At 51.3% G+C, this 26,330-nt stretch overlaps 1 protein-coding gene across 15 annotated transcripts; it reads right to left on the minus strand.

Annotated features, from left to right (window-relative positions):
* Positions 1 to 2,059: 2,059 nt before the first annotated feature.
* Positions 2,060 to 18,086, minus strand: TPD52L2 (TPD52 like 2). 15 transcript variants are annotated; one of them, XM_051802671.1, is made up of 10 exons: positions 17,900 to 18,071; positions 17,351 to 17,463; positions 16,032 to 16,180; positions 15,149 to 15,208; positions 13,616 to 13,675; positions 9,665 to 9,766; positions 5,791 to 5,817; positions 5,369 to 5,410; positions 4,038 to 4,086; positions 2,060 to 3,824 (listed from the first exon to the last, which is right to left on the minus strand). In XM_051802671.1, the coding sequence occupies exons 1-10, from the start codon at positions 17,916 to 17,918 to the stop codon at positions 3,729 to 3,731; spliced, it is 717 nt and encodes a 238-aa protein (XP_051658631.1). In that variant the 5' UTR covers positions 17,919 to 18,071; the 3' UTR covers positions 2,060 to 3,728. The 15 variants fall into 15 exon arrangements, with proteins under 15 accessions (XP_051658631.1, XP_051658630.1, XP_051658632.1 ...); XM_051802670.1 differs by having other exon boundaries at positions 17,351 to 17,490; positions 17,900 to 18,069; XM_051802674.1 differs by lacking the exon at positions 2,060 to 3,824 and adding an exon at positions 3,833 to 3,956 and having other exon boundaries at positions 17,351 to 17,490; positions 17,900 to 18,086.
* Positions 18,087 to 26,330: the final 8,244 nt, after the last annotated feature.

The raw sequence follows: 26,330 nt of genomic DNA on the forward strand, positions 1-26,330 counted from the left end.
AGCAAAACAGGATTTTTTAAGCTCGTGAGTCTGTTTTTCCCAGTTGCTCAACTTTCCTGGCGCTCCTGGCTGTTCCCCAGGGAAGGTGGTCGTTTCCCACTGTTGGGTAAAAGCCTGACTTCCAGCCATCCAGAGCAGGTGACCTGAGTGCCAGTGCAGGGACACTCATTCCAGTTATCCCTCCCGTAGCTCCAGCATGGCCCTGCTGGCATTTGTGGCCTCTCGGTGCAGCCCTAATGGCCTTTCCCGTCTGCTGCCTCTGACTCACATTTTTAAGAAATGAACAACGATGGATCCCATTTGCCAACAGAGTCATCACCGTGAATCATGCACCCATACCCTCTCCTTGCTCCATCCAGCTCCATCCCTAGCCCAGCTCCAGCACGATGCTCCAGAGGACTCTTGTGACCTCTCCTCTTCTGGAACACCAACTACTTGAGGGGCTCCCCAGCACTGACCTTGCACGGAGTCTTTGCCCAAGAAGAGATGCTGAGCCCATCCCAGCACCAACAGGGATACAGCAACTGGGTCCAGGCTGGCAGCCCAGGGCTGGTGCTTGGCTCTGGACACTACCTGCTCACAGTCAGGGATGAGCACAGGATCCCACTGATGGAGTGGTTGTGCAACCCCTCTCACAAGCCTAAATGTCAAATTCCTTAAAAAATGTTGGTTGCTGTTAAGGCTGAGGGTCGGGACATAGTGCTAGCAGGGAAAAGTGGCTCCTTCCAGCTTTTTGCAATTGATTACTTTTTGATTCTCCTGTTTATTTGCTTGTCCCACTTTGTGGGATGGAGCAATACGGCTTCCCCCACCTTTGACACTCTGGATGATGCGCCTACACCTCACACTCCTCTGCCCAAACTGTCCCATCTTTGGGCATAGGTGCTCACCCTCCCATTTACAGTGATTTCCTTCTGATGGCTCTGGAATTCCAATGCCCTGCACTGGACTTTCCCAAACTCTCCTTTCCTTCCCAGCCACAAAGGAACACAGGGGTTTGCACCCACAAGAGCTGCCAGGAGCACACTTACAAGCCAGAAAGTGACAGAAACCCTGCCAGGCCTGTAACCAGGAAGGGAAGGTTTGATTATCCTTCCTGCAAAACACTCGAGATTCCTTGCTGGAAGGGACTGGGGAGGTGGAAAACATCCCTGTGCCCCTGGGGCTCTCACAGCTCCAGCTCGGCAGCCTGGGCATTCCTGGCAGTGTCTCTCCTCCAGGATCAGATCTTGTACCAACCCCTCTGCTCTTCACCCCAGTTGCAGAGATGTAGTTTTACGTACTGAAGTCAAGTAGTAAAAAGACTCCCAACCTTCAAAACAAACACCCAAACCCCACAAAACCAAACCCAAGCCCTCACCTCCAAGCACGTGCCTCAAGCCTAGCCAGGCATCCTTCCTCTGAAAACAGCACACTGAGGATCTCTGCTGACCTCTCTCACAACATAGTTGCCTGCTCTCTGCTGCCCTTTTAAACTTGAGAGAGAGCAGCTCCCAGCTCCAGCCATCAATCCACTGCTCCCCCTGTGCCGTGTTGTTTGACTGCCAGAGCTTCCATGGAGGCGACGGATTCCCTGAGGTATCACGCCGGGAAGCCGCGCCAGCACCACAGCTGCAGCTTTTCCACATTAGAAGTTTCTCCAGGCTCAGCTCCCACTGCCAAGGTTACTGCTGGGACTGCAGTCCCACGCTCCCAGCTCAGGAAGCTCGAGGAAGCTCAGGAAGCTCGAGGTTCACCTGCAGCACCAGTGGCAAAGGGATGGAGCTTGGGGCTCCCCAGCCCAGGGCACAGGCACGGCTAGGGAACCAGCTTGGGAACCATGTCCTGCATCTTGACAAGGAAACATCAGACTGTAAATATTATTTAGTATACATTCCTTCATGAGAAAGCATCTGGAGAGCTGACAGACAACGAGTCAGAGGGATAGAATGGAATATTTCAGTTGTTTCTTGCCTCAGGCTGCTGCAGGCAGTCGGTATTTACTTGACAAGTTCATAACAAGCACCCAAGAGCAGAGGTCGATGCTGTTAGACAGAAGAAGACAACGACATTCACCCCATTTTCTCCCAAAGGAATCCTTTATTGACAAGTTTCCTCAATCTTTATCTTAAAGAGAAACAGTTCCATACCCAAGCTCCCGCAGTCCCCGTTTCACTGGCTCCGTTCCTCGCAGGGAGGCCAGTTCCAGTCAAACAAGGAGCGCCAGTGAACGACACTCTACACTCCACCTATGGCCTAGTACATCTGCCCACTAACATTTCATCCCCAGGTCTGCAGAGGGAGGGGAGCAGGGGTGGGGGAAATGGAGATTAATCAAATCAGTGTCAAAACTTGCTTCTCTAAAGGGTCAGAGACAGTTCAGTCCCTCCCGGGTGATAAACCACTAAAACTACCCAGATATGTACATAAGTCTAAAGACCTGAGTAAGTCCCACTTCGCCTCTAAGGCACAGATTTGCTCACTCTAGGTATTTCTATGTGGAGGCACTAGAATAAGATCAGGCCTCTAGAAGAAAACTTGGAATTTGTCAGCTCCTGAGCAATGAAGTTGGACATCAAAAGAGCAAAACATCCAGTCCCTGGGGGGACTGAGGGAGCTCCGTGACTCTCTGCCAGTTATGTAAACCAAAATTAGAGCTGGGGCTTTCAACTGAGAAACCCATCCAGTCACAGCCAGATGTACCAGCTGGAGGAGCCCTCGGAGAGCAGAGTCGAGTCCCTCCAATGGTATCCATATTCCAGCCTCCAGAAATTCCTCCTCCGAGAACGAAGGCATAAGCTGAGAAGGGAGAAGCAAGTTTCATACACTCGGGAAACAGAGTGCACCACTGAATTTAACACAAGAACTGGCTTTATAAGCATGCTGCTATGACTGCATGATGCAAAACTCCAGTGCTCAACAACCAGCTTTGGAAACCTTGCAGTCTTCTCTACAGAAAACAAATCATCAACAAGTAAAGCGTAAGTGATGTAAGGCTTGCAATTCAGCTTCAGAGTCCAAGGGAGCATCGCCCTAATATGATGCCAAAGCTTTTTTTTTTTTTTTTTTTTTGTCTGTTTTTAAGCTTTATTTCTTTAAAGTTCATTGCATTTAAAAATAAAGATTCTTAGTTTTGTTAAAGCTAGAGCATTAGTGTAACAACGAGGCAGCTGCTAAGTGAAGTTTCCCTTTTGGGAGCTCAGAAAAAAAAAGAAATCAACTGTTTACCCCGTTTACCAGGCTGCTCCAATGAGAGCCAGAGAAAACAGTAACAGGAGAAGCCTGGGAGCATCCAGAGTAGCTGCATGGCATGTCCCACACAGAGAATGGAGCCAGAAGCTAAAGCTAAGGTGCTTTAGCATGTATTTGGCTTCTCCAGTAACTGCTCTCCTTGTGCTTCTCAGGGCCACGATCTGCTCCAAGCTATGTCAGACAAGGGGAAACTGTTTTTATCTATAGCAGTTGCATTTCTGAGCTACTTTAAGGAAACTCCAGCTTACACGCTCTCCCAAAAGGACAGCAGTGATACATTTAATCTACAAACTTTAGTGTAAAATATTATTTGTGTACAAAACTTTGCATTCTCTTTATTTGACTTGGATCCAGCAGCAGTGTCTATGAATGAAGGATGGATCTCTCCTGACTGGCTCTCAGCCCCTTCTTGGATCGGCATGTTGTTGCTGTGGTGAAGGTTTGGGAGGGAGGGGGCTCTTCCAGTTGTGCACAGCCGTGCAAAGCCACATCCAGGTCTAGAAAGGAGCGTTGTCTTGTGGAGACTTGTCCCCAGCTCCCGAGGGGGAGTGCAGGCCATCAGTGCTGTTTTCCCTGCTGCCCACCACTCGGTTCTGGAAGGAGAGAAGAGAGTGAGGATAACAAGAAACCAGCACTGGGAATACCAAGTCAATTCCCCCCTGTCGAGGTCACCTACTGTAGCCAAGACTTCACATATCTGAGAGGCCATTTGCCCGAATACTAGTCTACAAGAAAAACATTGCAGAAATTAAAGTTTCTGCACAAGGTTTCATACTGTGGGTTTACAAGACAAAGCAGACTGTTACCTTTATGGTCCCAACTCTATCTTCAAAGGACTTGAAGGTTGCAGAATTCCTTGAAGAAAGAAGAGGGGGGGAAAAAAAATCAAAACAACAAATCAAGGCAAGTTAGCTCTTAACCATATCAAATGGCACAGCGTGACTGGGCTCTGTGGCTGTTCCCCTGCAGTGACACCAGTACCCAGAACACTTCCAGCTCCTCACAGCCTTTGGCACAAATCTCTCGGGCACACCAGTCAAGAACACCACATACAAACTCTGGAGGAAAACATTTACACCACATGCAATCCACTCAATTGCTCAAGCTAGAATCTTGAGGGAAACAAGTCCTAGTTCACTGGGGAATCAAGGCACGGTAAGCAGAGAAGAAATCAGCTCTTAGTTTTACAAGGCTTCCAACTAAAAACATTTTGTTTTAAATAATGGAAAGGGAAAGCTGAGAAGAGTTTAAAACAAAGGCTTCAGCTTCCCATATCACATCCCGTGGGCGGGAAGGGGAAGGGCCACATGCCTGCACCTATCAGCAGTTTTATTTCTACAGGAGTGATCATTTACATCAGGAAATGCTCATGAAAACCACAGTGTAATAAATTAATCAGAGCATTTTATATTTCTAGCAAAGAAAACCAGGTCAATTGTTTGACAACCCAACAAGCTGCTTTCTCTTGGCAAAGGATTTCAGGGAGAGCTCTGTACTGAGCTTCCAGACCAGGCAATTACTCATAGTGCTGCTCCCCCGGGCCAGGCTGCAGGAGCGCTGGGAGATGACTCGTCTCATCTCAGTTATTTTTGTTCCAAGGAATCGCTTTATATTTGCAGCCATAAAATAACCTCCCTTGATCTGGAATGAGAATGAACAGAGAGAGTTTCTGTGGGCCTTGTCCAGCCCTGGCAGTCATTTCTCCTGCAAGGAGACCACCACCTAAGGCACCACGAGGGCAGGCTGAGAAGGGCACTGAGGTCCCAGGCTGGAGACAGAGGGTTCTAGTTAGGATTCATCTTAGTATTAGCAATGGCCATGTTGTACATTGTGAGAGAACTGTAATCCTGCCCTTCAGGGACCCCTGAAAGCTGCAAATTTCAATCGGACTTTGGTAAAGGTGCAACACTGTGCTTAGTTCAAGAACAACACGTGCTAATTAACCATAAGAGATACCGGGTAAAACCCCCCCCCAAAACAGTCAAACTGCAGGCTGTGGTTAATCCATGCTCGGAGCAGGGGTCTGCTCGAGAAGAGAACCAGTTGTACAAGTCAGAACAAAAACCCCAGCAGCAATGGAGGCAGCTGTACCACCCCCCAGCCCCAGGCAGCAGACACAGGTACAGTGCTACGTTACCTCATGGCTGGCATACTTATGGAGTGGCGAATGGAGTAACTGCTGCTCGGAAGCATTTGGAATAAGGAGGGAAAAGTTAATGACAATTTCCCACTGACACCGTGCAAAAGCAGCATAACCCTGGCTCTGAAGCACTCACTGTCCACACACAGGCTGCTGTGGACAACCCAAGTGGTAAGAGTCAGCCCTCTCTCCCCTTATTTAACAGTTGCAGCTCAGAATTTCGTTTTCCAGATACAGGACAGTAAGTATTTAACTGCAACTGCGATACAAAAGTCAATCCCAGGGCATTGGTCTGTGGTAGATTTCTCAATCTGTGTCAAAAGTGTAGGCGAGGCTTAAATATCCAGCTTCCCCTTTAAGGTCTGCAAGGGCCTGGCACAGAAACAAATGCTCTTTTAGAGCCTTGAAGGGTATCTTACCTAAGGGAATGCGAGATGGAGTGAGCCCTGGGAGAGGCCACGGGCAGCAGAGAGAAAAGGGAAGCAACAGTCAGAAACTTGTGCAGAGCTAAACACTAAACGCAGGGACACAGTCACGGAATCATGGGACAGCAAAGTCAACTACTCAGGAGAAAACCTCTCAAAATAAACCACAGAAGCAAGCAAAAAACCAATGCTTTTCATTGACTCAAGGCAAGCAGAGATATTTTTCAAAGAGCAATAACAGCACCTCCAGCAACTTAGAGCCAGGGTGCTGGGGAGGGGAAGGAGTGGGTGTGCAACAGCAAAACAAAACATTTTTCCTATTCCTATCCATTGCTTTCACATGTTTGTTTTAAGCATTTTTTTTTCTAAACTGAAGATTTTACCAAGCACCAGCTAAACTGGTAGAGATACCTCCTTCCCCCGAATCCCCCCATGGTCTCTCATACAAAGACAGCATTGCTTGGACTTCTGATGAGAACTTGTCTAAGGGCAACCTGCAATGGATACCTGCACGTTATCTTGCCAAGCCTGAAAATCATAAAGTTACAGCTCAGAGAACGAATGCACTGCAGCCTAATAAAGATAAGATTAAAGGTATCATGTTTACTCCATAACCTGGTTGCTCATTTTTAGGTTGGGATTCTGCAATGCAGCAGCACCTCAGAACAACAGACCGGGGTTTTCTACTTCTATTAGTAAGATTACCAGGATGCTCTAAAGGAGCTTCTCCTGCCAGAGCAGTGTTTTATTCCACTTAAATATAACTATAACTTTTGTCTCTGCTGCAGGAAGCAGCCATGGCAAGCTGGATGTGAAGTACTTGGCAAGGAGCACAAGGGTTTTTCCTGACAGCCAGAGTGAAGATGTTGGGCTTTGTGGTTTCATTTCCCTATGCATCCAAGTCAGTTCTTTGGCAGGGCAGACTCCTTGAAATGCTGCCTTTGCATGTGAAATAAATTAACTTTCTACTTACTGTTGCTTAAAGGAGAACAACATAGATAACACATCCATGCACCAAGCTGCTCTGTAAGCAATACCACAAGCAACTGGTTCGCTTGTTCAGTATCTTGGCCTGGACCTTCCAGTAACCCTTTTCCTCCTTCCACAAGGATTTCAAGTTTGCATTGATTCAGGAATTTGCAGGTACTTTTGGGATCAGGCTAACATTTCATAATTAATTCGCTTGTAGCATTACATACAGCAGCAAAGTTCATCAGACAACGTGAAGTGCATTGGTGGACACAAACCCACGCAGCAACAAAAAGAAAACACTCCAATTTTGCAGTTTACTGGAATCAGTAAAATGCAGGAACAAAATGTCTAAAAGCCAATTTACTTTTTAACTGTAGATGGAGATAACAGAATAGGCTGAACCGGCCAAGATTTGAAAAAATCCAACCCACTAAGGTACATTTTCTCCCCTCAATCCAACAGAGCATTAATGCAGTAAGCACACGGTTACAACATGAACTTCACAAGGTCTCCTTACAATCCACACCCAGAACATCTAAAATTATTTTGACCAGAATACAGCAACCCTAAAGATTTAACCCAGGGGCACGTTGCTTGTATATAAGAACATTTTGGCCCAAGCATTTTTAATGGAATTACGCCCACGCCCTCGGTGCAGCCGAGGCTCTGTCCCATTCATCAAGCCTTCCTTGCATTTATCAACCAGTGAAGGCTGACTAAACAAGGAAATCCCTTCTGTTATCTCAACACTTCCAGTGGTGGAAAATAAACTTGCTTTACAAGTGAATTTGTAGTGCAAGAGGGGAAAAAAACCCCCGAGTACAGTAATGGAGGTTGAAGTGTAGGCTACAAGGCCTGTAATGGAGATTCTCTGGGAGCAGAAATCATCCCACTCGTTCAGAGCAGTGATCACAGCAATACAACAGACTTCACTCCTCATCGGCTCTGATCACATACCAGAACACCAGAGTTTCACCTGGCAAAGGTGAAAAGTGGGACAGTTCCTGCAAAAACTTATGCTCAGAGTTAAACCTCATTCAGAATCAGAAATAGGAAGACTTGGATGCAGCACAGGAGACGGAAGTCTGTTTATATATGCAGAGAAAAACTGAAAGTCTTAAAAAAAAAATCATTACTGTGTTCCCCCACAGGGCCACAAATACAAATCCTGCTGAAATAACTTTGGCAGGGATTCCCAAGTGATAAGACAGAAGCTGCCTCTATTTCATAACACCTCACCCAAGGTATTAGCTATAAAAAGGAATGCAGATGTTTAATTTAGTGACTGATGCCGTGCAAAACCATTGCTGCAAAGGCCTGGCTCGTTCCTAGGCCAGCTGATTACAGGGCCAATTTTCACAGTGACTGTGCCAGGCCAGCTCTGTCACCAGGAGAGCAGCCTGGAGTCCCCTCCCTCCATCATCTGCTCCTGGGATGGCACAAACATCTCTGCAGCTGCATGACCTGCATTCTCCCAGCTAAAAGAAAACAGGCAGGACCAAGCCTGTCAAAACAGCTCCTGCTGATGGCAACACTGGTTCAGGAGTTCCCCGTTTGGTCCCAAAAAAGCACCGTTCCCATCCCTTTGCTGCAACAGCCTGGCCTGACTGCAGAAGCCAGGCACCAAATTTACTTATCAGTTTGGCAAAATGTGTTCCCACCACATCTTGTGCCAGTATCTGCAATCTGCTCTGATTACATGAAAATATCTTCTTCTACCAGACTAGGGAGTTTCCAGGAAAGAATGCTAGAAAGGGTAAGGAGCCAGCTAGTCCTCTGCCAAATTTAGATGTGAGCAACTGAAAACACCAAAAAATACCCTCCAGGAACACAGTAACCAACTCATTGAGGACAGAGTACTATGTGATCAGAGGCCAACAAGTTCTTACCACTCGGATACTCACAGCCACAGTGGAATAGGAAATTCCCTACAAAGAATGACAGCTACCCATTCAATCCAAGGTCTGATACAGCATGTTAAATACAAGCTCTAAGAATCCTTCCTTATTAACCTTGATAGGCTGTATATTCAGAATTAACTCTCAAATCCAGGAAAACATGGTCAAGGGATTCTTCATGAAAAATTTGGATGTTGCCACTAGTGGGGCTCCAGCTTAAAGTCCTGAAGAGCAGGTAAATCACCAATTTTAACCTTGAACTTTGTACAGCTGAGAATATCACAGAGCAAGAACCTCAGCCAGGGGAACCAGCCTCTCTTCCCAATTTGGAGAGGTTTAAATTTGTGGTTACTCCAGTGGTCATCCGCTTAAGATGAATCGAGATAATCACCACCCACAGCAACAAATTTTTAATGTTGTCATAATCTTCTGAATCAATTGGTATTTTCCAACCAACATGATATAACTGTGCCTGGAAGACATGCTGCCCTTTCCCACAGAATGTCAGCACACGGGGCTGGAAACCACATGGAATGCAGCATCCAGACTTTGCCCTGTTTTAAATCATAACAGAGCACAGGAGGGATGACCCCTCTCTAATCTGAAAAAATAACACTGAGAAAACACACCTCCATAATCCAGTAAGGAATGGAAAAGGGAAACTTTAATATTAGTTTTGTACTAATATGACATAAAATCTGCAGAGAAACCATATGACAGTAAAAGGGGGAAGGCTTCTAAAAATGTTCAGGCAGTTCTCCTAAACCAAATCAAACTTAAATGCCTTAGAATAGGCTTTATATCACCAATAACTCTTTGATAAGTGTTTAATCTGTCCTAAACTGCAATGCACAGGGCCACACACAGGGGAGTAGTACATCAACAGCAGTGTGCTGCCAACTAAGCAGAAAAATGAAAATAAGCCTGGTCATTGTCTAAAGTCTCATTCCTGTTTGAAACCAAGATCAAAGCACTGGAGTGCAAACCAGAAATCTTACCTCATGTCACCAAGCTTCCTGCTGATAACAGAACCTACATTGGAAAGGGCTGCTGAAGTCTTCTGTCCCGCCTGGGAAAGGGTTTCCTGGGTCTTCTTGTAACTAAGTAGAAAAAAACATCATAAATTGAACTAGTGGGTCGAATCTGAAAGTGTCCCCCCCAATTTTGAAAAAGGACCCCGTATTAAAGCAAAGAAGCTAGATTAGTGAGCTGCACTGACTTCACTGATTTGCATATATTCAAATATTTGAAGTTTTTAAAAAAGCTGGAAGTGTAGGATTAACCTTTCCATACACTCACTTTACCATTTTGACTGTATGTTCTTAAATCTGACATAAACATTTGCAAAAAAAAGCAAAGCAAAACCAGCTTTCCATGTGGAAGCTGTAACACCACAGCATTGTAGCCCAATAGCTCAACTATCTTTTGGACTTCTTGGGAAAAATAAGTCTAGGAACCTATTCCATATCATCCTTGCAGCCTTGAGGAAGTTACAGCATTTGTTGTTGTGTTAGGTTTTGGAGGAAAGCGGCAAGAGGCAAGACCAGCATCACTATACAGAGAAGAAATGCAGGAATCAGCATTATCTCTACAACTGCAGTTTAGAAATAAATGGTAGAGAAGTTTCCTATCAGTTACCATTAACCACAGTAGGTAAGAAGTCTGACAGCTTGTATTTGTCAGCTGATTATTTGACCTTATACCTGAGATGGAGAAGACAGACACTTGAGAACCTTTGTTTCCCTCAGATGAGACTAATCTCTGGAACAAAGATTCTTTGAGCCACTTTCATTAACTGATTTCTCTCTAAACTGTTCCCCAGTTGGTGATTAACATCTAGATTCATGTCACTCTTGAAACTATAAAGAAAATACTCAGGCTGGAAAACAAGTTCAACATTTTAAGCCACGTTTTCTTATTCCAAATACTTCAGCTTGAGATTATTTTTTTTGCCTGATGAGGACATTTAGGAGAAGGGCATTATAAACAGCCTAAAGTTCTCTCATGCCTGAGCTCCCCTGGCTACAAACACCACAGTGACAGCTGACTTACTCACAGCTCCTTCTCTCCAGACAGAAGTGTGTGGACAGCACCACAGCACCCGAACTGGATTTGAGCAATTCCAACTACAACATGATGGTTTGTTGGGATTTTTTTTTAAGAACCACAGACAAGTATTTCTGAATAACAAATGCACACAAGACTTATGCAGAGCAGGGCAAAACTGCATCAGCTTTTCCTTCTCTCTTCCTGCTCCTAAAAGAGAATTCCTATAACCTACATATTTTTCAGACAAATTCCTCTTGAATCCAGAAGAACCTGCCTTCAGCAGCCAGGCTCCTCCCTGGCTGAGCCCTGTCATGGGATTTGATTTACAGCTGCCTAACAAGTGTGGAAGACCTCGTGCTCACCAAAGTATGCAGTGCTGACTCCGGGTCTGTTGGGCACTCGGGTCCCAGAGCTCAGCACTGGGGAAGGGTTCACAGCCTCAAGGGACACCATCACACCATGCACACGCTGCAAGCTTCCAGGTATTATGTCCAGCTTCAGCAGATAAAGACCAGAGATTTTCCAACTGAATTTTCCACACCTGACAGCAAAATTTCTAATATCATTGAAGATGGAGCACTCAGGTGCTGCTGCTTCTGCCCCAGTTTGCTCCTTCCTCCAGCACAACTGTTTGTGCTGGCACAGCAATCTAGATCAAGGAAACTGCCTGGATTAAACATAAACTTGGAAGAACAAAAAAGCATCAGCTGGATCAGATGGCCAGCCTAGTCCTGCATTCACAGCTCCCACACACACGTACACATCTCTCCACTGCCAGGCAGGAGGCAGAGCCAGGGAGGCACAGGGGGATGAGAAGCTCTAACCCAGAACTGCCACCAGCCACACATGTGGAGCTGCATCTGTGACAGCCAGGGATCAGCTTATACAAGACTTTAATGCAACTTAACTACGCCCAGCCCTGACCTAGAAGTTGCAACTCTCCTCCTGCAAGCACCATGGCCAGGTTTTCCATGGGTTTAAATTCACAAGCACTCACTTTCTTCCCTTAGCACCAGCACAAAGCACAATGGAATAATCCAAATCTGTGAGTAATAAATATAAGCTCTGGTTAATACCCTGCTTTACTAACAGGCAATTGGCTGCAGCACAAGCTGCAGAAATGATCTCTGCCCTGTGCTATTCATCCCGTGGTATTTCAACATTTCATTGCACCCCTCTCCTATAAACCCCACAGGGAAGAGCAAGACCTGCCCCCACAAATCCTCCTTTATCCATTAATAGCAGCTTCCTCTCACTTGCTTTTATACAGCAATCACCATTTGAGCTGTCTGGCTAAAGACACAAACCATCTAAGTCATCTCATGCCCTGGCTACAGTGAAACCGGATCTAGGAACACACTGGGATGGTTTTTGCCCTGTCTATGCAGAGGGCAAGTCTGTGGCCAGGATTTGCCACTACCAGGAAATTCCACAGCACACAAAAGCACTGTGAGGTTGGCAGTTAGGCCCAGTCTCAGTTCAGTCCTCTTAGTTACAATGCAGAGTAGCTCTGAAACAGGAAAGACGATTCATTTGCATAAAAACCCCAAAACGTATGAATCAAACCTCATCCTTGGGCTTCTTGAACTTGCCTCTTTGCACTTGCTGAACTTCAGACTGAGAAGCAGAAATTCTGATTGATTTCTGAAGCACTGCTGGAATTTCACCTCTCAATCCCCCTCACCTCTCCATTTCAATCAGCCTCTACCTTGCCAGCACTGACTGTCGCTGCCTAGTGCCAAAGCAAGCAGGAAAACTAACGTGCCCCAGCTATTCAGGCCCTAAGTGCTCCACAAAAGCACGTTTCCGCCACATTTCTGGTGCTTATGAAGTACAAGGAAACAGATAAAACCAGAAGTTTTCTATTCTAGCAGGCACACCCAGGGAGGAACCCTGATTAAACACCCCTGGACTCAGCCACACTGTCAGCAAGCATAAAAACCAAGGTCATTCTACTTAGCAAGTGAAATACTGACAGTTTACAGCTTCTTAATCTAGAAAACACACAGGGAACGTTGAAAGTAGACCTGCATACTTGAAAGTTTTTTCTGCTACTCCTACTTTTTATCTCTGCTCCTCTTTGAACCATCTTAGGAAGAAAACTGTCTATTCACACACAACGGTGATAACCAGCCAGCCTCAAGGACTGCATTTCATACCCTCTCCAGAGAACAGGAAAAGCTGGCTCCCACTTAAGACCTACCTTACCATGGTTTAAATCAGCTCAGAAAACAGTGACATGACCTACCTGCTCCCACTGCAGCACTGTAAGGGACTGCCCTACATACTGTGGGAAAGGCACAGTAAGAAGGACAAAGGGCAACTTCCTTAATATCCTTCCATAATTTAGTCCAGATGAGAATTTAATTTCAGGCATTTAATAAAAACATGGCTAAAAGAGCTTTGCAGTCAACAACTGGAGTAGAACAGCTGTGAGGTTTAAGCTGGTTGAGTGCATTTGTGGCCCCAAGGTGCCAGAAGAGCTGCCCTGGACACTACAGCTCTATCTGTTCTCATCAGGTATCACAGCAAAAAAAAAAAATCCCCTGTTTTCTGCAGAGCACAAAAAGAGATCAGTTTGGTTATTCCACAGCTTCTCAGCTCAAGGTATAACCTGTGGCACACAGGTCTCACCTACCCAGGGGTTTCAGCTAGTTCCTGGGAGCAGGCAGGAATTTGTGAAGTATCACTTGGACTACAATGAAATAGTCTGAATATTGGCTTGAAGAAAAGCTCCCTCTCCCAGAAGAGGCATTTATTGGGTTAAAAAAGGGAAAGCTGGGAAAGACAAATGTCTAAATAGATCTAGTGAAAGCAGAGGACTGAGAGAAGGGGCACAGCATGTTAGTGGCAGCATTGTCAGGAAGGCAGTTGTTAATGCTGAAGGTTAAGACACTCACGCTTCTGATTGAGTTAATTTTTCATTCCAGTCCTCCAGTGTGCTGCTGGCTGAAAGATATCTACAAACACAATGGAGGTTAGAGGCAGCACCAAGATTCATTGCAGATGCTTCTTTTGATGCTTTCCACATTATTAGTGACTCTTTGCACTTACAGTATCAAGGGCTTTACTTCTCTGACAACAGCTTCAGCCTCTCTGTTACAGCCAGAAGGAAAAGAGCTGTTTGAGAGGCAGGGAGACACCTAAGCCCCAGTTTCTTTTATTTAAGCATGTTCAGACACTGAGCACAAAGAAACAAAGCCTGCAGTTCAGAAGGTGTCAGGAATTGAAAGACTTTGCATCTTCTGCTCCCTTCCTACATGCTGTGGCAGCTCTGGATTAAAAGCACAGAGCAGTGAACTGAGCTCAGGGCCAAAAAACTCTGCCTGCCACACACAAAGCTCTATTTTACCAATACAGCGTGACCTGGACAAACACTCAAAACTTTTGTTTTCTAATATTTAGAAATCATGTTTCTCTACCCACAAAACAGTACCTTAGGGGTTGTGAGAACTAACACTGGGGGTACAAAACGCACACAAGCACTACAGAATGTGGCTGTTCCCAGCTCAGACAGCTCAGAGGTGAGATATCACAGGCAGTTCACATCACTCAGAATTGACTTGCTCCAACTAGACCACTGCCACCTTGCCTAATGATGGGATGCTCCCAATCCACATTTTCCTCTTAGCTAAATCATCATCTCCTTCAACAGAGGACAGAGAGAGAGAAACTTCAGTGCAGAAAACATTAAAGGGCTCCCATAGGTTCAGCTACGAAGCAGGAATCAATGATTCGTGTCTAACATGAACAGAGGTCTAATACAATTAAAGAATATCTTCCAGAAGCAGAAGTATCCAGATGCTCTTTGTCTGCATTTGTCACCTGCTTGGATATACAGAAAAGACTAAAATTCATGGCTTTCTAGTGTTGACACCAGGAAAAGGTTCACACATCAATGCAGAAGATTTCAGAAGCTCATGAACACGCTGGCAGTTGCACAGCCCCTATTTCCAGCTACAGGGAAGCACCTCCAGCCCCTTCCCTCCCAGGTGGCCATACAGAAAGGCAACAGTCAAACCCATTCCTACCACATCTGATGATGAGAAGAGAAACGGTTTCACAGTAAAGATAGAGGTTCACTAATAAGACATCTGATAACACTACACTGACCTACCAATTACCAGCTGAAAGGAAACTGTGGTTAAACTTTTGTCCCCTCTCTTTTTTTTAGATAAAATGTGGTCTGGTAACTGATTGGAATTTTGCTTCTGCAACAGCAAGACCATGAGAGAGTTGATGGCAGTAACATTTACTCATCTCCTCTGCAACTGAGGGATGTTTCTAGCTGGAAGCCAGGCATGCTGGAAGTAACAATCCTGCTTCACCAGGCCTCCAGCTCCCAACCAAGCCCTGATGCCTGCGAGAACAAGGAGCAGCACAAATCGGGGAAGGCAGCAAGGAGGCGATGCTGAGGAGCCCGAGGCACTCACAAGTCAGACTGTGTCACTTTGTCATTCCACTCTCCAAGTTTCTCAGATGTTTTCACATAACTAGAAACAGAAAGTGTTAATGAATATAACTTTAATATTCATTTTTTTTTTAGAAGACAATGACACAGATTTCAGTGACAAAGGAATAACAGAAATGGGGCAGGGATGGAGGAGGGAAGATGAGGAAAAGGGAAAGAATAAACAGTGAGATGAACAGCTCAATGATCTGCTCTGCAGTATCACTGTCAGTAACTCCAAATCCCAGTTAGAGGAGACTTTTTAGCCTGAATGATGCCTCTATGGGCACCCAGAATCCCTGACACCCACTGCAGGGTCAAACTTACCTCTTGGACTCTACTTTTGGGTCTGTCAAGCACAGCAGTGACCGTACCCTTAATACCTGTTCAGGAACAGTCAGTCTCACTTCACACCTTCTTTAGGCAGAAATTACTCTGGCAATGAACACTAATATCACAGATTTTTTTCCTAAGAAATGCAGGCTTTTAATTCAGGTTGTCTGACCCAGGAAACGCTCTGAACTGTGCAGCACAGCTGTGAAACTCCTGGCACTTCCCTTTGAGCCTGAGTTCAGGGCAAGGTAGCAGCTGCCTCTGCCTCAAAAAATGGGCAGAAATGGCCAAACTGGACTGTTTAAGTGATGATCCAGATCTCTAACCCCACGGGAAAGAGCATCCAGCAACAATTTATGCAGATCACACATACAAAAATTCCATTTCCGCAGACAAAAAACAGCAATGATTTTTTTTAAGTGCCTTTTACCCTACATACCCATCAGAGGAGAAGGAAGAGCTCTGAAATACACTGCTGGGAAGTGTCATACATACTCTTATTTAAACACATGTGCATCACAAGCAATACTTACGCGTTGGAGACTTGGACATCGTGCCAGCTTTTGGACAGGTTTTGCTTTAACCCATCCAAGGGAGTCAGACCCAGCTTCCTCTTCAGCTCTCCACAGTGCCTCTCTTTAGCTGCCAGAACTTGCCTGAGAGTACCAATTTCTTCTTCAACCTTAGAGAGAGGCAGAGGTTTGCCTTAAATCACAGTTTAGGAAAACCCTGGAAATTAAGCCAACTTGTAAACATGAATTTTAAAAATTGGGAAGAACGTCAAGTGCACGAAGAGCAATTCAACTTGACATGAACTGTATTGGAATGGGAGGCTTACAGATCAAACTTCAACTGGGAAAACATCCATACAAGTCACTGGAGTGGTGACTTAGCGGCACAGAGATTAACAGAGCCCATTCTTTGTGTTGTAATTTCAACAGCAGATGCAATTCAGCTGCCAAACCTTATGAATTAAGGTTTTATCTTATGATTCTTTTCCTCCGATGTCGTCAAAGCAAGTTTTTTTTCCTCAGAGATCTCTCTTGCAACACTTTCAAAGCACTCTGGAGCTGTTTCCAGGCAGAGAGGGTTCATTTCTACTTAAACTGCAGCTCACCAAGCTCTGTGTGACCACCCAGAGCAGCAAAGTCCTCCTGTGCCAAAATATGCCAGTCAAAGAACCACCATGAGAGTCTCAAATGAAGGAAAGGACAAGAAAGAAAGAGCTGCAATTATCTTCAGCCACGTTTCAGATAGAAATTGTAAACTGACCTTTAAACTCAAAAAGGTGCTCAGACTTTGGGGTATTACAGGACAAAGTCTCAGCTCTTCGAAAGCATATTGGCAACTATTTTAGGTGACTGTAAAGTGTAGTAAATATTTGAGAGAAAAAGGTAGGAAAAAGGCATATTAAGTGCTCCATTGTGTCAGTTTCCTAAGGAAAAACCAGTTTCTTTTGCATAGCATTTGCCTGAAGTGTTTTCCTGCTTCAAGTGGAGCTAAAAGCCTACACCAAGCTCACGGCATCAAAAGCCGTGAGCTTTTCAAGCCCTATTTCCTTCAAGCCCTAAATTAGACTGTTCTGGGAAAGAGCAAACAACACACCAGAGCGTTTGAAGTATCTGCCAGCTTTGTGCCTTTTAACAATTCGCTGAGAGACCCAAAGGTAACACTGCAAAATTAAAAACCAAAAAAGACAACAACAGCAAAAAAAAAAAAAAAAACAAAACAAACCCAAAACAAACCCAGACAACCAACCAAACAAAAAACCAGTCAAACAAAACAACCAGTGCCACTCCTGTGGCTCCTGTTTGTTCCTTCCCAGCAGAACACATCTGGGACCAACCCTTACCTTGGCAAGCTCGGATCTCAGCTCCTCCTCCTCGGCCAGGGTCAATCCCTCGGGCGCAGCGCTCCGGGCCGCGTTGTCCACGGGAACATCTGTCATGGCATCGGCCAGCAGACCTTTGTTGGGAGAGTTAAGGTTGATATCTGTCGCAGACAAGGAGCAGAGGGCACTGAATAAGCGGTCGGCGCGTTATGCAAAGCAGGGGGGCGGCGGGACGGGAGGGGTGCGGGGAAGGGGCCGCGGGGGGAAAGGGGAAGAGAAACCGGAGAGCCCTCCCCTGGAATTTCCTACACGGGCATCTCCCGCAATCCAGGGCAGCGCCGCGGGCATTCCGCGGGCCCGGCACCGGGGGTGGGGACGAGTCCCGGGGAAGGGGGAACGAGTCTCGACGTGGGGAACGAGCCCCGGCCGCTGCCCATCCCCGGGGCCGCTCCCACCGCCGGGGCCGCGCCCCCCCATCACGGCAGCGGCACCTCCCGCCCCCGGGATCCCCCCGGCACAAGGCCGCCGTGTCCCGGAGCGAAGCCCCCCCTTCCCCTCCCCGGGCCGTACCCTGGTTCGCGCTCTCCATGGCAGCGCCCCGGGCCCGTCACAGCCGCCGCCGCCGCCGCCCCCGGTGACGCGCTCAGCGCGCGCCGCCCGCCCGTTCCGGGGAGGGCCGCGGGCACAGCGCGTCACCCGCCGCGTCGCCACGGTGACGGTGACACGTGTGTGTGTCTGTGTGTGTGTGTGTGTGTCTGTGTGTGTGTGTATGTCTGTGTGTCCCCTGTCCCCCCCCGCGACACCGGACACGGGCGGTGACGTCACGGGGGGCAGCGCGGCCGGGCGGTGCCGGCGGTGCCGTGAGCGCGGCCGGAGGGCAGGGGGCAGCACCGGCATGGGATACCGGGACACCGGGATCACCGGGCACGGCCCGGGGCACCGGGCAGCACCGGCATGGGATACCGGGACACCGGGATCACCGGGCACGGCCCGGGGCACCGGGCAGCACCGGCATGGGATACCGGGACACCGGGATCACCGGGCACGGCCCGGGGCACCGGGCAGCACCGGCATGGGATACCGGGACACCGGGATCACCGGGCACGGCCCGGGACACCGGGCAGCACCGCCATGGGATACCGGGACACCGGGATCACCGGGCACGGCCCGGGACACCGGGCAGCACCGCCATGGGATACCGGGACACCGGGATCACCGGGCACGGCCCGGGACACCGGGCAGCACCGGCATGGGATACCAGGGTCAGCGGGAAAGCGGGCACGGCCCGAGCCTCTGGGCAGCACTGGCATGGAACACCGGGCAGCACCAGCATGGGGGTACTGGTGACTGCCCTGCCTGCCCCTGCCCCGGTGCCACCTGCAGCAGCACAGAAGGGGAAGCAGTGGCAGGAGAGGGGGAGTCTGGCCTGTCCCTGCTGCAGGCACAGCTCAGCCCGGGTGACATTCCCTTTGGAGGGACTGGGAGTGGAGCAGGAGCCCAAACTCCCTGGCAGCGCAGCTGCGGTTCCACCTGTGTTTGAGACCTGCATCTGGGCAGGGGGAAGCCCTGGGCTGCTCCACTTTCATTTGTTTTGCAACCCCTCCCTCCCTGGAAACCCCGCTGGGTTGAGGTCTTGTTTCATTTTCAGAGCCTTTTCCCTTCGGTCTCTTTGAGTTGCCGAGGATGAGGCGTGAAAAGGGAAACGAATATAGATGGGGAAATGGAATTTGTCAGAGCCCTTCCCATCAGCACCTTGGCCGCCCAAGCAGAGGGATTGCACCCACAAGCACTGCTGGAAATGCCCTTCCTGGAGCACAGCACATGACCAACATCTGCCTGCTTGGCTGGTTGGCCTGGGAAGGACAGGGAGCCCTTTAACAGCTCAACTTTTTATTGGGGGATTTTTTGAGGGGTTATTGTGAAGTTTGGAGCTTCAATGTATGTCTCATTTTGAAGCTGAGCTCAGTGGAAACCCAGGGAATGGCCAAATGCTGAGCCCATGTGAAAAATCTGGATTTTTCCGAGCTCACCAGAGCCCAGATTCCTGAAAATCTGGCCCCGAGAGGTGGCTGCGGCAGGAGGAGCCGAGAGGGCTGCGGCTTGCAGGGACTGCTGTGGCCTCTGCCAGCTCTGCCAGGCACAAAGCCCATTGCCAAGTCCAACCTCCCTGAACAGCCAGGGATCAGGCTGTGCCTCGTAGGATCGCCCTCCAAAGATCCACTGCTCCAGCAGCTGATTTCCCTCTACCTTCAGGCACTGCCTTTTAATTAAATGCATCATGCTACCAACTTAATCATTCCCCATCCCAAGCCCTTGAAGGGTGTTGGGAAGTGCAGAGCAATCATGCGTTTGGAGAGGGGGAAAAAATAAAATTCTTTCTATGGAGGTCCATTTCTTTAAGATTTGCTATGGCTCTGCTGGGGCTGGGCAGTAATTTGGGGCAAAATGTCTACAGAGGCGTTTTCTCGGCCTGACAGATGCAGTTCTTCACCCTCCATGTCCCCCCGGTTCCCCTTTTGCTGCCGCCGGGATTTTCGCTCGGTTGGGACTTTTTTTTTCTGGCCATTTGCTGGCGAAAGCTGAAATGTCAGACCTGGGGCCAGTTCCCTTCGCTGATGCCCTTCCAGGCGTGTGGAGGCGGGGGTGAGGGAAGGGGCCAACTTTAGTGGGCGGGGGGATGTCTCATTTGTGATGTGAGTGGCATCTCCCTGTGCCCGGGTATCCGTGTCTCTGGAACGCGCATGTCCCCGGGCACCACGTTGTTTTCCAGCCCCGGCAGAGCCAAAGCTACAAATAACTGTTTCCCAGCAAAGCAAGGAATTGCGTGAAGGGCCACGCAGACGGGAAGCAGCACCCGTGGGCGCCCTCGGCGCCGCAGCTCCCGGGATGGGGATGCTCCAGCCAGTACCGACATTCCTCAGTTGCCCGTTCCCGGTGTCCGCGCCGGGCTCGGGCAGGCGCTGCTGCTCCGTGGCTTCGCTGGAAGCCGCCGCGATCTGGGCTCGGTGCCCCCTTTTAAAGCAAGCCCTGACCTAGATTTCCCTGCCCGTGCACAGCCACTGGGCTCTGCTCCCCCGCCGCTCCTCCTTGCGGCTGGAAGGGGCCCAGTGGAGCTTTCGGATCCGCTCTGGGCTCCTGCTCCATACGCCAGTGGCATCCGCCCCGGCGGGAGCGGGGAGCGAGCCTGCGCCGGCTGATAGAGTCCTATCGCCCTTTTCCTGGCCCTCCGCGATTCCCAGGCGCTAACGGAGCATCCCCCGTGCAGGAGGGGCGGGCGGTGGGGATATCTCTGCTCTGCAGATGGGTGCCCAGATGCAGCGCCGATGGCCCACGGCCAGCCCGTTCCCCTCAGGACAGTGCCCCCCGTTCCCATTGGACCCCTGGCATGTCCCACCCCTCGGCCCTGGCCTGGGCTGACACGGGGGATGCAGCATCACCCGGGGGTGCAATGGGAAGGGAGCACAGCTAGATGGCCTTCATCAGAGTGTGTGTGCAGCAGGACCCTGTCTGTCCATCTGTCTGTCCATTCATGTATCTATCTTTCTGTCCTGTCCATCCATCCGTCCATCCATCCACCCATTTGTCCATCCCTCCTTCCTTCCATCCATCCATCCAAATCTCCCCATCAGAGTCAACCCCCACTGGTGGTTGTATCCCCAACCCTTCCTTGGGGAACTGCCACTGCTCCCTGTGACCTGCACCAGCAGCTGCACGGGATAGCATTTACCTGGGCACTGGCAGAGCACACACTGGAGACCACAAAGCAGCATTAAAAACCAGTGTGTGCACCAGCCCCCCACCCACTCCTGCATCCTGGGAAACAAAGGCAGGAGTTAGGAGCTGGGAGCAGGGGACCCCCTGCTGCCCAAGCCCCCCTTGTGTGCCCCCAAAAAGCCCTTTTATTCTTCAGGTGAGACAAATCCTCTTTCCCAGTCCCACAGGTGGGAACAGGAGGTTCCTCTTTCCCCATCCACCACTGGCTCCTGCATGCTGTGGGGCATCACCCCCTGCCCCCCGCTGCTGCCTTCCGCTTTTCTCCAGACCCAAAATAGCCCCCAGATGCCGGTGGGGGGACGCCGGTGGTGACACTTCCTCTTTCTGAGACGGCACTGTGGCTGCTGGGGAAGGTACAGGGACTCCCGAGTGGGGATGAGCCGAGGGGACGTGGGCGCAGCTGCCGGGGCTGACACCAGGTGTGGGTCCAGAGCATCCTCTGCAGATGCCTGGCTCATTGCCAAGACCACCCCAACATCCCCCACCCACCTTGCCATCCCCCTGCCGGTGTGGGGGGCTTGGTGCAGACACTCGGGCCACACGGCTGCATCCCATGGAGCAGCCTGGGCTGAGCTGGAGTCACAGCATCCCCTGGGGTTCCCCATACCCACCTTCCTACCCTGAACAGAAAACTCCACACACCCATGGGCTGCCCGAGGGGTTCCCGCCGAGGTCCCTCTCTTTCCTGGAAAGTATTGGTGATTCCCCAGCCAAAGGCTGGGCTTCCCTGCTGGCAGCTGGAGTCCCCCTGCTCCCACCCCAAAATGCCTTCAGGAGCCATGAGACCAATTCCAGCAGGAGCAAGTCAGACTCTTCTTTGAGGCCAGTTCTGGAGCCTCTCATCACACCCCTCTGCCTGGAAATGGGTCCCTAAATTTCTGCTTCATTTTCCTGGCTCATTTGGCTGCTCTCAGCTCCAAAGCATCTCCTGGGACACCCAGGCACACTGTGCCAGGTGCCTGCACTGACCTGCCGACTGTGGGGTTTCTCTCCAGTCCCCGCCTCGTCACCTCTTGTTTCCACCCTCGTCATGGGGAATTCCCCCAGCAGCAGCTGGGAGGAGGTTGCTCATCTCCACAGTTGCAGCAGAGCCCAGGGAGCCACCAGCGCTGTGGGGAAGGAGGGATTGTCCCACTCCAGCACCCTGTGGCCCATGAACCCCATCTCTGTGGCCAAGAACTCCCCAAGGGGATGCAGGGGCATGTGGGGATGTGGGGTGGAGCTGCTTGTCCCAGGGCTTTCCACTCGCTCCCCGGAATGATGTGCACACCCAGGAGCCTGCACTCCCATGGGGACACGTGCACTCATGGGGGCAAGGGACATGGGCAGCTGAAGGACCCAGTGGGTGACAGAGCCACGTCCCAAAACCGGGACGTTTTGAGCCCTACAGCCTGTCTGGGACACTCTGGGATGCTTCCCGGGGACATGGGGTGCAACATCCACGCTACTGCCGCTGCGGCTGTGACCGGCTCTGGGCGTCAGCTGGCATTCCTGGGAGCAGGGGAAGGATCCGTCCCTCCAGCCCTCCCTCGCACTCCGGAAACGGGCTGGGCAAAACCCCTCCTCCTCCTCCCCCTTCTGCCGGATTCCCGCTGCCCTGCCCAAGGCTGCTCGGGGACCTGCTTCCCACCCCGCTAACCCTGCCCTGGGATCCATCCAGCACCATCTGCCGCTTGGAAGAGCCCTGTTCCCTAAGCTGCTCTAATCCCCGAATCCTATCTGCGCCCCGCAGTCGGTGTGAGCTGCCGGCAACGAGCATCTCCCCGGCATCCGCAGCCCCCGCTCCCGCAGCCCACGGCCACGCTCCCTGCGGCTCTCCTGGCTTTTCCCTGCCCATGATCCTGGGGCTGGTTGGGCGTTGGGTAGGAACCGGCCCAGCCCAGTCCCTGCGCTGCGGGAAAATGGGAAATGCTGAGAGAAACGAGAAGAAAAGCAGTATGTGATGCCCGACACTGCTGCCTCCTGCCCTTCCCTGCCCTGGGAGCGGGGCGAGCTCTGAGCCAGGGCAGGAGGGTGGAGCGCAGGATGCAGCCTGGGATCGGGAGGCAGCAGAGGGGAGAGATCCCCGGGGATCGGGAGCTGGGGGTCAGCTGGCAGGAGAAGAAAGGGAGCGAGGGGCCAGGGAGAGGTGGGAGGGAGATGTGGGGGGTGAGCCCGGGAGTGAAAGAGGCGAACGCGGGAGCAGAGAGACCCGGCGGCTCAGGAAGCCGGGACCGGAGGAATGGGGGGTCGGGGGGGGGTCTCCCCCCGCTCACCCCGCCGAGGAAGCGCAGGGGAGAGCTTCCCGGAGGATGCAGGGCATGGGGGGAGAGGAAGCGCCGGAGACAGCTGCACAACATCTGGCAGCGGCGCGGCCCCCCGGGACCCCGAGGCAGCCGAGCACGGGGGGGCCGAGCCAGCGCGACGCTTCCTGCCACCCCCCCGCTGCCAGATGTGCACCCCGCTCCCCCCGGCCCTGCACCCCCTCCCTTCCTCCCCTCCGGGACGTGCCCAACACCTGCTTCCAGTTCAGTCCCAGTTCGCCGGCGCTCCCAGGACCCCGCGGTCCCCGTAACGCCCAGGGGACACGCGGCCCCGTCACCTCTGGCATCCCCATCCTCTGATGGCCTTCCTGGCTCCCGCGGGTCGGGCTGGGGGGAACTCTCAGTGTGTGTGTCCCCAAACGTCCCCCCTCCGTGGCACTGTGGTGCCCTCGCCCAGAGCCAGACCGGGTGCCCAGCAGCCCCAGCCCCGGCAGAGCAGGGCACAGGGTGCAGGACCACCTTATCCTAGCCAGCAATTCCCACCCAGTCCCTCCTGCCCTCAATCCCTCTGGATGCAGACTGCCCGGGGCAGGGAGCTGCCCATTGCCTGGCCCCGGCAAATAGCTGGGTAAGGTCGAACAGCAAGACAGGATTAGCCGCGGGCAGGGAAAATAGCCTCTCCCTTCAAAAATAGCTTCCTGGGATTAAAAATAGTCAGAGGTCCCAGAGCCGTGGCTGCAGGGGGACACAGGCACCAGCTGGGCCGAGCTGCCTGCTCCCCCACCAGGGGACAATTAGGGGCATTACGGGGAGCTTAGGGCTGCTCAGAGCCATCTGGCCACAGATAGAGCCCCTCGGCACCGTCCCTGTGGCAGGGTCAGGCCCCCCCAGGTGATCCCAGCAAGTCCCATGGTGAGAATGGCCCCCAAATCGTGGTTATCCCCTTCCCAGGACAAGCTGCGTGATGCAGATGACACGCTGGAGGGAAGGGATGGCACCCAGAGGGACCTCGACAGGCTGGAGAGGGTGGCCTGTGTGAACCTCATGAAGTTCAACAAGGACAAGTGCAAGGTGCTGCCCTGGGTCAGGGCAATCCCAAGCACAAATACAGGCTGAGGAAAAAAAGGATCGAGGGCAGCCCTGGGGAGAAGGACTTCGGGGTGTCAGTGGGTGAGAAGCTGGACATGCCCCAGCTGTGGGCACTGGCAGCCCAGAAACCAACCATGTCCTGGGCTGCATCCCCAGCACCGTGGGCAGGAGAGGAGAGGATTCTACCCCCCTGCTCCACTCTGACCAGACCTCACCTGCAGTGCTGCCTCCAGCTCTGGGGCTCCCAACATCAGAAGTACACGGAACTCCTGGAGTGAGTCCAGAGGAGGTCACGGAGATGCTCCAAGGACTGGAACCCCTCTGCTATGGAGAGAGGCTGAGAGAGTTGAGGCTGTTCAGCTTGGGGAAGAGAAGGCTCCAGGAAGACCTTAGAGCATCTTCCAGTACCTAAAGGGGCTCCAAGAGAGCTGGAGAGGGACTTTGGACAAGGGCCTGGAGTGACAGGACAAGGGGGAATGTCTTCACACTGCCAGAGGACAGTGTTAGATTGGATATTAAGAAGAAATTATTCCCTGTGAGGGTGGTGAGGCCCTGGCATAGGTTGCCCAGAGAACCTATGGCTGCCTGGAAGTGTTCAAGATCAGGCTGGATGAGGCTTGGAGCAACCTGGGCTAGTGGAAGGTGTCCCTGCCCACGGCAGGGGGTTGGAACAAGATGAGCTTTAAGGTCCCTTCCAAGCCAAGCCATTCTGTGATTCTGTGAAGTCCCTAGGCATGTTTTGGGCAGTCCCATGGCACAGAGCAGGGTTTTCCCTGTGGGCTGGATGTGGGCAGGTAAAGGTGAAGTCCAGTTTAGAGTTCTGTGGGTGTCCCACGGCATGGGGACTGCCCCACTGCCCCAGATCCCTGGCACTGGAAACCCTGAGCCTGAGGTGATGCTGGGACATGGCCAGGCCCCCCAGATCCCAGCCAGCCCTGGGGGGGACACTCTGTGTCACAGGAAAGTGGCATCAAAGGTGTTCAGCAGCACCTGAGCTGGGAATGTGGTGCTCAGGTTTTCCCTGAAAGCTCCGGCTCAGGCTGAGCCCTGGGTGCTGGCAGCTATGGCCGTGGCACAGTGCTGGCAGGGAGGCAGGGGCCGGCATCACCACCACGTTGGGGACAGAGGCAAAGGTTTCTCGGTGACGAGGGACAAGGACCAAAAGCCAGCGGCGAGCACCGTGTCCCCACACAGCCAGTCCTGTGGGGAGCAGTGGAGGCTGGCTTGACATTTTCACCTCCGCCTCCTGTTTTCTGCTCTCCTCCCACCCAGTGCTTGGAAACGGCTCCTCTTTCTCTCCCTGCTTTTCTTCCCGCATTTCCGCTGGCTGTGGTCTTTGCACATCTCCCGGTGGGAGAAGGAGAGTGGAGAATTCCTCCCACTCCAGTGGGAGGGTGGGGGGTGCAGGGGCTGGTGAGAGTCCCGCAGGTGGAGAGATTTTAGCAGAAGCTGTGCAAGGAATAAATCCTCAGCTCCTGGAGTCCCAGGAGAGGGCGAGTCACCTGGATCATGTCGCTGCAGCCAGAAAGATGTGTGTGGAGTGACAGTGGGGACAGCTGGCAGGGAATGGCAGTGTCCCAGTCTGTAGCGGGGACAGCTGCCCTCGGGGCACAGCAGGGTGGGGGGACCTCTCCGTGCCCCCCGTTATCATCAGTTCTATCCGTTCCACAGCCCCCCTCTGCCCCCGCCAGCATTATCCAGCTGATCCTGCTCGCAGCCTCCCTAAGGCACTTACAGGGGTTAAAAACAGCAACTGTCCCAGCCCTGACCCCAGGGGACCCTCTGAGTCCCCAGCTCCCACGGGGTGCTGGCACTGACCTGAAGCAGGGTGGGCACTGTGGCCATCCCCCCGCGTGGGTGTGTGTCCCACTGCATTCCGGTTGCTCCTGGTCACC

This window comes from Manacus candei, unplaced genomic scaffold, assembly GCF_025592945.1.
Source record: "Manacus candei isolate 608988 ecotype Guabito, Panama unplaced genomic scaffold, ASM2559294v1 h1tg000057l, whole genome shotgun sequence".
In the NCBI taxonomy this organism is placed as follows: Eukaryota; Metazoa; Chordata; class Aves; order Passeriformes; family Pipridae; genus Manacus; species Manacus candei.

Coding starts and splice junctions, on each gene's coding strand:
- TPD52L2 (XM_051802670.1), bottom strand. Junction 16,181..17,350: donor TGAGATCCGAGCTTGCCAAG/GTAAGGGTTGGT, acceptor CCTCTCTCTAAG/GTTGAAGAAGAAATTGGTAC. Junction 5,411..5,790: donor TCCATCTCGCATTCCCTTAG/GTAAGATACCCT, acceptor GCTTCCGAGCAG/CAGTTACTCCATTCGCCACT.